The 12443-nt window shown below is 37.6% G+C and overlaps 1 protein-coding gene across 9 annotated transcripts in view; it reads right to left on the bottom strand.

The window, feature by feature from the left end:
* Positions 1 to 12443, bottom strand: part of DLG1 (discs large MAGUK scaffold protein 1) — a gene marked incomplete at its 5' end in the record, with an annotated part of 153988 nt that overhangs the window by 24232 nt on the left and 117313 nt on the right. For all 9 annotated transcript variants that reach the window (XM_082056855.1, XM_082056851.1, XM_082056853.1 and 6 more), the window contains one exon: positions 3124 to 3238. In XM_082056855.1, the coding sequence (XP_081912981.1) occupies positions 3124 to 3238 (115 nt within the window). The remainder of the gene's footprint in view (positions 1 to 3123; positions 3239 to 12443) is intronic.

Genomic DNA, 12443 nt, shown 5'->3' with positions numbered 1-12443 from the left:
GTTACACGTCAGTCTAGAGAAAAAGGAAAGTATTCGAAGCACACAGCACTGCTGAAAGTTCTGTAATGCATATTGCTTTATAGCAAGTTACAAATTGGATTGATGTTAAATAAAAATTACTGTCTTTAAAGTAAAAGTCTATTTTAGACTGATACCAAATCCATCCCAACCTTAGGAAAGCAGCAACAACAGAAACACCAGGAACTGGTAACGATCAAATGAGTTAGCCATAAAGCAACTAGAACTAACAAAAACCTCTTTTGACTCCAACTGATTAACATGGCTTTTCCTGTATGCCTGTCAAGGCATCAAATTAACTCATTTCACAGACAAGATGCAATATTTATCTAAAGACTAGTATATAAAAAATACCTCTTTTTTAACTCTATGGAGATTTTTAATACAGATTAACAATGCCTTGTATACCTTTAGTTAGTGTAAGTTATGAACACTTAAAAAGAAATTGGGTATTTGTGATCAACTACTGCTCTGAATGCAACCCCATGATATTTACTCTAAAGTGCTATTCCAATGAGTCATAGAAATCCTTTTACAGAGAAAGCATCAAGTTTTCCCTTTTATTTAACCTTGTATTACTCAGCAATTAAACAGCACTATGAAAAGGTAACTTAGTTCCTTCACTTACAAGTCTACAGAAACTGAAGTTTCATGTTTCACGAGGGTTTATGCTTCCAAGTCAAAAATACAATGCCTGTGGTAACAGCATCAGATATTCCAGACTGTCTTTTTCCTTGGCCACACTCATTACTTTCAATATTGTAGGTTGTTGATCAAGTTTTACTGAAGCATTTGTTGTTTTATGGTGTTCTTGCGAACAAAGGAATGGGCAATTCTTGCAGCAAAAGCATCTCCACACCTTATTTTAGAATGAATGAAGGGCAGCTTACAAAGGAGGTTCTCTTTTTCTCCCCAAGTTTTTTGGGAAAGCTGTTTGAAACCAGATGTTTGAACTACCAGAATAACACAGGGATGTTTAAGCTCCTCCTGCAGGAGCTGATAGACATACAACTAAGAAAAATCTGCCATTTTACTTCAAATTGCAATTTCAGGCAAACACAATTGTCTTTTCCTTAATACTACACAATATCCCCAAAATACTGTTTACAGGCAGACTATTCATAAAGAAATCCAGTTTCAGTGACAGGGACACAATGTTGTATCTGGTAATTTCTCAAAATCATGGTCACAAAATAAGAAAATCAGAGATTTTGTTGATATGTTTTCTACAATGGTGGTTGAATGCCTATCAACATTTTACTGTTGGTTTTACCATTCAAATCAGCATTACATTATATAACTGTAATCCTTTAAGGCATATGCAAACCCAAATATTACAGAAAGAAGCTAACTTCAGTTGCTAAAACTGGCTTCGAATTGGTACAATTGGAAGTACAGAATGATCATACCACAGTGACTTATAATAAGGGATAAGCTGGATAACTTAATATGTTCTGTCAGTATCTAGCAATATGTGAAAAGATTCATAAAACTTACTTCAGTGAGGTCAAAATTAAATCAGAAACCAGACAGAACAGATGTGAACGCATCCTGTGAATACCAAGTTGCCTACCAGTCTTTGACATCTTTTGGTGTGCTGACAGGAGCAGATCTCAGCCGCCCCAGCAGCACCCTCTGTTAGGACGTGTGGGTGGAAAAGCACTTTTCCTGAGGAATTTTTGAATTTTAGATTTTGTTCTGACTTATGTCAAAGCTGACTATCAAGTCTCAAAAACCTTTCTTGGAGAGTGAACCATCGGTCTCCATGAGGCTTCTGCCAACAACCTGGAGAAGGCATTTTCTGCAGCAGCTGGCAAAGTCAGGAGCTCAACCTCAATCATTTACAGATCACAACTTCCATCAGTGGAATAAAAACTACACAAAGTATTTGTCAGTGGCTTAAAAAAAAATCAGACCAAATGTGTGAACATAAGCATAAGAGGTTTAGAACCTAATCAGGCTATAGCTAACCAAGCAAAATAAAAGCATTTAGTTAAATGATGAGAGCTAAAGCAATAAATCATGGGATTATGGAAAGGAAGACAATCTCACCATAATATCCACATGTCCACCTCCACGTATAAAATTCTAAGACATGGATAACTGCGATATCAAGCACTTATCCATAGTATTTAAAGTATTTATCCTTAGAGATTTAAATTCTGATGCCCTTAAAACACTTCAGGCAAATGAGAAAATAAAAGAACAAAAAACTCCAAAACACCCAAAACCAAAACACAAACCACACCAAACCAACAAGATCAGCTTTGCAAAACCAGAATCCAGATAAAGCTACTAAAACAACAGGTCCAAAGAGAAGGGCTACATGTTACAGTCAATCTAAACAGAAGCCCTGCACAAGTAATTTGCTACATTTGTTTCAAAGCCTTCAGAAATAGTCTATCAGTGTATGTTAACTGATGTAAGAGTCAGCCAGCACCTTCATGAGCTGCACCTTGCCACAATTTCCCACTGAAACCACATGTTTTCATGCTCTATTTCCACTTCCTTTTAGCCTCCTTTCTGTTCAATTCTATATAAATAAATTAATGAAGAATATTCAGCTCATTTGCTTCGATGCATTTGCTCTCTTAGTTACATGGAAAATATTCTATAGCAAAATGCTACCGGATACAGAAACCAGATTTCTTAATACAAGCTGAGAATGCGACTAAAGTAAGCTGAAGGAAATAAGAGGGAAATTTGTCAAAGCTTAAGTTAAAGGAGACTATACATTTGAACTCAAGAACTGAACAAGGGAGAACACAAGGGCTGCTGCCACAAAACAAACTGAACTGTAGTTCTTAAGACTTCACATGTGCTGAATTAATAAATATATGTTTCTGCTGAAGGATTATCATCTCAGAAGCAGGACAAAAAGCAAGTAACAGCACCACTCTCCAAAGTTCATACAGGGTTTTCAGGGCTAGTACTTTTTCAGCTATATTACATTAATCAATCTAAATTAAGCTTTATTTTTAATATATTTTGCATATAAACATCAATTTGTTACATTCGATAATGAGTAAATAATTTTAGAAAAAAGCAAACACAAATACCAGGTCTACAGAAACGCACCAGCAATACTGTGAAAAAGATGATTACCTGACATAGAGGGATCTCTTCTGGCTGGTTCGCAAAGATCCTGATCCTGAACTAATGCTACTGTTCATCATCTGTTCCCGTAAATCATGAATTTTAGCTTCAAACCGACTATATTCTGTAAGGAAGGGAGGCATTGCAATTAATTTACCCTAAACTTCAGCCAGTAAATTTCTCATAAAAATACTGAAAACCTCAGAGAATAAGCATTTGTTACAGCCTTTTTTAATACAAGGAAAAAAACCTCTCAAACCACAACATTTAAGTACTGTGTTATGTAATTATAAGCTATGCAAAGTTTAACATTTATCAATATTAACTGAAACAAAATTTGAAATAATTGAGATTTAGCAAAGCAAATAAACTGAAGCAAATATCCATTATACTTAAAAATGTAATGGTCTTAATCTATAGTCCACAGTAACACTATTTTTCTAATTAAAACAAGCATTTCTACTAACTATTATCATTTTTATACTAATAAAAAGACTGGTACAGGTAAGTTTTAACACATGACAAAAAAACCTCTCAGAACATGCATCTGAAATACATCTCTTTATAATGAAGAGCTACATATCTTAAATTTTAAATGTTAAGAAATGGGAATGAAAAGTGTCTGAAAAAAAAAAAAAAAACAATATTGAACAGATATTTTAAAATTACCAGACTTGAATTAGATGAAGAATTTAGCACTATAAGGTGGAAAATATACAAAACATTTTCTGGATAAGACGATGTTCCCATGGGAGCTCAGGAAAAGAAAAAAAAACCAATCCAGAATTCTGACATGAATGTCAATCCACTTGCAAATGGCATTAGAGATTCAAACTACCGCTACGGAATTATGTACAATGTTAATCCTGGAAAAAGGGATTGTGTTCTTAAGCAGCACTGTGCACTAATAAAAGTAAGCTAAATGCAGTTGTTTTTAGCTACAAAGGCAGGCAGTAAAATAGCAATAGGCTCCTGAGAACAAACATTTCCTGAAGCGAGGTACTTACATGCCGTCAGCATACAACATGAACTCAAAACAACCAAGTTTTCCCTTCGGTGGAATAGTTTGGACTTTGGGATCAACAGATGCACTTGTAAAACGTTCCCAGTTCCAGGACACGTTCTGCAGCCGCCACCCTGGCCAGCAGCTCACGTGGTGCCGGACGATGACCCGGGGACACGGGAGCTGCGGGACCCCGACGCGCCGCTGGGCCCGGCGGCACCCGCACAGTCACCCAGGAATGCGGGACTGACGGGGAGGGCTCTGAACTGCAAAAGTCCTGTCACCAACTCTAAGGTTCCTTCAGTCATCTAAACACCATGAACGATTTATCATATCGCGCTCTGCTGCACCTTCTCCCCACACACTCAGACAGTACCAAGGCTTACAGACTAACCAGAGAAGAATATGAAGTTACAGAAGAATATTCTGTGAATCAGTCTCAGATTTATAGTAACCTTCATTAATCAAGGTTACTATAAATCTGATGCTCTAGCAATACTAATTATAATTAACCATATCCAGACTACGACAACATGAACAGTCTCTTAAATAACCCTGACTTTTGTCCTTTAAACCCAAAAGCCAGCAGTTTTCAAGACAGTATCTTACTTTTTAAAACAGCATTAAGTGCCTTTTTATAAATAAATTCTAGAACAAATAATTCCCAGCACTAACTCCAACTGATGAGGTTGTTTGACAAGAGAAATGAAACCATTTATTTCCACCACTAACAGCAAAAGAATTTAAGATGACAGGATGGTAACCTCAGAGGAATAAGAGAAAACAGCAATTTAGTTTTTCAGTCCTCCTGGGCAATAAGTGCTGAAAGAGCGACAGGGACATTTGCAGGAGTAAGAAGAAGAATAATTTCTACTTAGAAAAAATTCCTGTCTTAGATACCAGTAAAGCAATAAAGGAAACTAAGGGGCTGGGACCAAAAAGGCTCTATATTCAAAAAGAAGGAGTGCCAAGAGATGTCCTATTTAGGAAAAGCTTAAATACTCCATACAGATGGAATCTGATGAGCTCCTTCAATATAGAGAAAGCTAAAACTTGAGTTATATTCCTCTTACAGGAAGTTTTTGGAGGAATAGGATGGAAAGGAATCTCAAAATCATTGGGTTTGGAGCTGAAAAGTAGACAGAATTTTGGTTTTTAAAGAAAAAAAAGCTTGGTATTAGATACAGTGGTATTGAAACTAATGCTGGAAACAGAAAATAAGAAAACAGCAGGACTTTTCATAGCATCAGAAAAGCAGTGCCCCTTTGGAACCCAAAGGATCAGCACCCATCCCCTCTTGACTAATTAAGCTTGGTTCAACTTCAGCATTAAAAAGCAAAGTGTGAGCTCTGCTGATCTGTCTAGGAGTGGTTATATTTCTCTGATTAAGAAGAGCTGGGTATCAATCAACTGTCTTTAGCACCTTCAGTCTCTTATTAAGCTAAAGAACACTGATGCCATCTGGTAGTTCATGAGCCATAGACAAGCAGTTGCAGAACAGCAGTCAGGACCCTGCCCACAGCTGCTCAAGTGCTCTACAAGATGGGAACAAAGAGCCAACAGCTGGCAGCAGGATTGGAGGGAGACTCATTTCTGAGATGCATGTGTATCAAATGTGATCCATACAAAATGCAATTTTATTTGATTACCAAAAACTACCTACACACCTCTGTGTTTTTCATCAATCCCTGCAGTAATACCTCACTACTAATTAAACACACACAAAACCAAACCCTCAAACAATTTACAGAGAAGTAGCATCAACTTTACGCTAATGGAAGACTTCATTTAATGGGCATATCAGATAAGCATTACTTTGTAAGAAACTCCTTAGCCAAATTAGCATAAAAGCAGAAGTACTGGATAAAACCAAAAGCAGGATCTGAGGTTAACACTTGTCTCTCACACTGACAAGAAAGCAGCTATTTAGGGACAGAACTAGGCAAGCACAGAGTGATACCTTTCCTTCAAGTTCTCTCCCATCCTCTGGTATTTTCAATGTTTACAGAATTTCATCATATGTTTAAATTACCTGTGTCACTAAGCTTATAATCACTAAATTCTCCCAAATGCTAGAGAACTGTATTCCTTCCAATTCCATTCTTTCTTATGGGGTATGCATAATACTACATACGTAGCGTGTGACAAAACTGACCATGTTTTTTCCCCGGAATCACAGTGAACAGCACAATAAACGTCCATATGGCTAAGAGTGAAAAAACCATACAATGCACATATAAATATAGACCTTAAAAAAAAAAAATTGCCACTTCAGCATTCCAGAAACTTGGAGCTGGAACAGGCACAGTGAACAAGATAAACAAGAAAGCAAAGTGTCCTTTTTACAAGAGCTTGGCTGAGAAGGAATATGATCAGTCCCTGGTCAAATGTGATTGGGGTAACCAAACAGAAAGGACACAAGCTATTTAAATGAAAAAGCAAGCTGACTTTAACCCAAATAAAGTAGGCTCGTCATAGGAACTCCATCTACAAATACATTTGCACTTTCCACAGCCATCAAAACACTGAAATTCTAAACCAGTATTTTAATAAGAACTATGGTGGTTACAAGAAGGCCCTCCTCCCCTCCCAATAAATACAAAACAAAACCACACAATCCAAACCCTCAATCCTTTCAGGTAAAGAGTTTGACAAGGATATGAAACCTGATCTATATGCAACAGCAATGAATGGGACTTAACTGAGGATCTCTTCTCAGGTTCTGAATTTTAGGAAAGCTGCTGATGCCATACGTCAAATAAAGAGTAACAGACACCAAGACTAACATGAAACGCAATAAAATAAGAACAGAAGAATAATGGGATCTCTTCCTGGCTAGAATTTTCTCAAAGTTCCTAATAAGTTTAGGGGAGAGGGGCAAGGGGAAGCAGTACCTGCTGTCATAACGTAGAGCTTGAGGAAGCACAAGCATCTGCTGCTTCAATTCATGGCATTTATCCAACAGTACCCCACCATCACCAAAGATAAAAAACCCAAAGCCTACTCTGGTTTATGCATAATCACTTTTTAAGAACATTGGATGGATACATCTGGGCTCAAGTTTAAACTTTAAAGTTATACTGGATAAGCAGATGGTACAAAATGAGAATAAATCTGCTCTATGCCATGTCTGCATGTATTGCACAGCAACGAACAAAAAGGAGCAGGGGGCAGAGAGCAGGGGCGATGAGAGGAGACTGGGAAATCCTGGAAGTTTCCTCTGCTCCCAAGCTCCTAAAGTGATTCTATCTAGAAAAATGGAATGTTTTCTATGTCAGTGTTTATTTTCACAGAAATAAAATCTTCAGAAAAAGGGTCTGAGCAATGAAACTCCTGGTCTGTCTGTCTGGTGGGCGAAAAGAGGACAGTGATACACACAGATACAAGGTGAATAATGTACACAGGCAGGGGAAGAGAAAAAAGAGACTGAAATGAAAATTAATTTAGTCTGGAATAAACTTTCTAGCAAATGGGGCAAAGGAACAGAGACCACCACAAGGGACGGAAAATTCAGCAAACAGCACAGAAGGAAAAGCAACTCTCAGAAGCATGGATGTGCATACAGGGAACAGATGGCAGCACAGCACTGAGAAGCAGAGATTCTTACATATAATGAACCACAAAGAGCTGAAAAAGTTCACTTCAATTAAAAAAACTAGGTCCCTTGCTTCCCTCTTCCCATCTGCCTGTGGAAAGCCGTCCTCTAGCAGGACCCATTGGATCTGTCAAACCAGGATTCTTGTGTTGACAATGTTATTTAACTATGATTTATATTATTTTCTCCACTGACAGAACACTCTATTTTCCTTTTCATGGTGACTCCAAAGGAACTGAGAAATGGAGTCTGGTAGTAAGTGGGGATGGCCACAATCAAACTGACCTTGCATTGACCACCCATTTCTTTTCAGTTCTAAGCTTGTGAGGCAGGACTGCCAGAGCATGCAGCTGATTGTGGGTGTATTTAGGAGTACCAGTCATGTACTACTACCATCCCTTGATCCATTGATTAGCTATACTGGTATCTGATAAATTCATAGGTACCCTTCATGTTTTGCACATCTTTTCTTGTTAGAGGCTGTAGTATACATTTCAGTGGGTAGAGGAGGGTGTGGAGTACAGCATGTTGAATACAACCACACAAAAACATTAGCAAAGAGGGTACCCATTAAAACGTATGGGCCACAATGAAAACATCATATTTTAGCATATATTACTTAGCTTCAGTGCTTGCCAGTTTATATTAACATGACCTGAAAGAGACCACAATGCATTTCACATGCTATTGGTGGCTTCCACGCGCTCCAATGTGTAATGAGCTTGTACTTCATTAATCACTTGAAAGACTAGGCCACGGAATTTCAAAACAGATTAGAAAAACTGCATTTGTACTTAGTTAAGAACTCCTCCCTGAGCCTGCAAAACTCAGGAAGAGACCAGGTCCAGTCACTGCTGAGGTGAATTCATCAAATATGTTGTTGAAGGTTTACCACGCAGTCACAACTTGAAGGCTGAACTGCTCTTAAAGAAAGAAAAACTATTTTATTTATTACATTAAAGAGCAGGAGTAAGGTTTTAAAGGATTAAAATGCATAAGCCGCCTTATAGTGTCTATCAGGACTATATATAGCAGAACCCTTCTTTTAATCTTAATGGGCTCAATTTTAAAGGTACTTTAATTGACTAATGTGGATTACTTGCAAATGAGTAGAAGCAGGTAAAAAACAACTAGGAACAAAAGTCTGGAAGACCAGAGACCACATACCCCAAAACAGGGTAAATTTTCCTTTTTTTAAAAAACAAAAATTTAAGATTTTAAAGAATTTTTCATTTTACAAAACTGGGATGTACTCAGCCTTTAAACCACCTTTGGTTAAGACGATCTATGTTCTCAGCTAGAAAGCAAGGGAAGCTCATCCTCTTGATACAAACCAAATACTGAAAACTAAGTTTTGTAAAAGCATTATTGGCTTCGAGCTACTCCAGTTGGACTTTCGCAAATAGAAGATTTACAATATAATTCAATACAAATGCTCATAAAATAATCTTAGCTTATACCCACGAAAGTGCTACTATTTTGCAGAGCCTAGTTATAGTGTTTTAAATTCCACTAGGAAACAGTGCATGGATGAAGTGTCGCAAAGAAAAATTGACCAAATACTGGCCATTGAAAGGTAAGCTCTAACAAAGCTTCCCCCCCCCCCCCCCTTTTTTTTGTTTTAAAGAGAAAACAAAAACCACAAAGCTGTCATACTTGGATCTTATTTTCTGTAGATGAATACATTCCTTTAAAACACAAAACATACATGAAAATCTACCTAAAATCTGGCTAACAAAGTATAAGGCATTTTGATTGAACTACGAATCTTGAATACACTTTACAATGGAGAATCATTTATTTCCTTTAATAAAGCTGAAAGAAAAACGTGTGTTAACTACCTACATTCATCCACTCCTTCAGAAAAAGTGGATATATATAGACTTGACCAGATGAATTACAAAGAGACACCAAGTAGATTCTAAATTCTAAATAACATGTAGCTGATAACTCTTATGAAAATAAAAGACTGCTGTACTAGTTAAAATTATAATTATTTGGTTTTTCTGTACCTCAGGTGGATCCTTGAGAAATTAAAAACATCGAAGTCCCAGGATTATTTTCTATCTGATTTCAAGCAAATATATTTTCATATTTTTATGTTTTTCTTCAGCTATTTTTCTTATTTTTAAACACTTAAATGCACTCAAGTTATAATACAGTTACAGTAGCCTACTGGCACCTCATAGCTTTTCAGAACAGCCGAATAACCTTTCAGAAATGAATTCTGCAGTAACACTTATTATCACGTCCTCCAAACACATTAAGAATGTTTCAGATGACCTTTTATTTGAATGGACACAAGAACAGAAACGTCACTGTGATATGAGGGCAGTGTAACCTCGGGACAGTCTGTGCTTCCCCCTTGCTGCTCCTCTCCTCACTACATCCCCTTCAAGCACAGAGACTCATGTTCCTGTATTCCTGACACAGAGCACAAGCACAGTTCTGACCATCTCTGAATCCCCACTGCCAGGAGATGCACATATATCCATGTTGCTTAGGGCCTCCTCTCATTCTGCCACACTAATATCACATTTTTTCCTTGCCAACCTATACCTGTAGAAAGCCCAAAGAAAGGAGACAAGAGTGTGGCACTGAGTTGTCTCTGCAGAGCCAGGGAGCAACATGAAAATGAAATGGCTCATCAAAATGCTTTCGTATACTGGAGCAACATCACTTTATTTGAAACTGCAACAGGTACTTTGTTTCTAGTGAACTCACGGTAACGCACGGTAACAGTGTTCATTATTCATGAACACTGTCTTGAAAGGAGATAGAAATTTGCAGTACAAGTAGGGGAATAAGGAAAAGCTTCCAAATAAAGAGGACAATGAGATCGACATCTTGACTTCCCCCAACCCCCGACTCACTTCTACAGGGCAAATCCTACTTCCCAAACTTCTGTTGTTCTACCATGGACCCCAACTCTGCAGCATCCAGCCCCAGCAGGTTCAAACCCAGCAACCTCCGCAACCAGGGAGATTTTGTGTACACACACGTGTCTGTGTATGTACTACACACGTACGTACAAATACAACCCAAGAGGTGACTCCACAGTTGATGACAGCTCCTAGGGAAGTTGCAAGATAAAGCACAGAATCCACAAGGAGAAAGCAAAAGTCAATTGACTTTAGTTGTGGTAGCACAGAAGTGGTGCTTGATGCAGGAGTCACTTTTGTAAAGTGGAAAATACCTTCACATTCCCATTTGGCTTTTAGCAACCCCAAAGAGTGCTGCTAAGTTACTGAAATTTGGTTCAGTACAGTAGGAAATTTTGTAAGGCATCTCTCTGATTCGCTGAACCCTGCTGGAAACTAAATGAACGCACAGAAGTATATTTTTAGGGATGAGGTTACATCTGTTTTCACCCAATTCCATAACCAATGAACATTTCTGAGATTTTAGGGAACAGAAGCCAGCAGTTATGTAACTCGAGCCCAAATATGATAAAAGCAGTATCATTCAGCCATATTAGCCTACCCCAAGTCCAGTAAATAGTGTTTGATAAACCATGCTGGCTAACTGGATTTGAAGAAACAGGGAAAATGCAACACTTCCTAGGATAGAGCTTTTCCAACAATTAATTTTTCCACAGCCTACTCAGGCTTTTCTATGAGAGAATTGCTTGCAAAAATGCTCTTTTCCAGGAATCTGAGGAGAAAGACAAATGGGGAACTTCTAACAGAACTAATGTGATAGGATGTAAAAACATAAATTAGTATTCCCCACCACATCTATGAACATACAAACTGTCACATACAATTACAGGCAGTGAAGTGAGCTGGTCGCAAGTGTCTTCCAAATGCTCCTATCATACTCAATCTATTTACCCAGTTATAACGAGCCCTGATGGATGTCTAGAATCTCCTTGATCTGTCCCAGCTGTCAGTATCTTTTACAAAATCCTGCCGGATTTAAAAATATAAATAAAATACATATGCGATACAAGCACTTATAATGGAAGCTCTTCATCTTTATGAAGACATTTGAGAAACAATAATTTTACGAACTCTTCATTTTAAATATTATTAACCTTTTCTGAATGGCATAAACAGAAAATATAATTATATGCATGTAAAGATAATTATAGAATTTCCAACTTAAATGCATCGAGGTGGAAAAGAAGACCATCCACAGCTATAATTTAGGAAATGTGAAGATGATCAAAGAACATATGCACTTTTATCTAGTGCACTCAATGACATGGGTGATATTTTCTATTTAGAAAGTTAAATCTCAGGCTGCTTTCCTATGATAATAAACAAAGAGTGACCTTTAAGGATATATTCTCTTTGCTAATCTCTAAAATATGAACAGTGAGTGTCTGATCAAATTTACCTCCCACATCAGACCTGAAAGAAGCTGACAGCTGGAGGAACGGAGGTTCCGTCCAACCTCTTGTCACAAGAAGTATGAAAAAGGTAAGGAGAGATGTCAAACAAAGTCAAACATTAGTAATTAGAGGTCTCTGTGGTAGGTTTACCATGTGTCAATTCACACTTTGCCTCCAAATTACAGTGGATCTCCATCTCCTGCTTACATGGTTCTTTCGTGGCCCACTTCCAAAGGGTAGAGTATTCCCTAACATGCTTTAAATATCTTCACTCCAAATGGAGATTTTAAGCACTATTTCACAAAGAAAAACAGTCATGCAGATCAAACATCTTAAAAAAAACAAACAACAAACAAATCCTTTCTTTGAATAATATGTCAGATGTCTGCCCATAA

Source organism: Streptopelia decaocto, assembly GCF_964273445.1.
Source record: "Streptopelia decaocto genome assembly, chromosome: 6".
NCBI classification, from domain to species: Eukaryota; Metazoa; Chordata; class Aves; order Columbiformes; family Columbidae; genus Streptopelia; species Streptopelia decaocto.
Note: the sequence above shows the minus strand (reverse complement) of the source record. Positions and strands in the feature narration are given on the sequence as shown.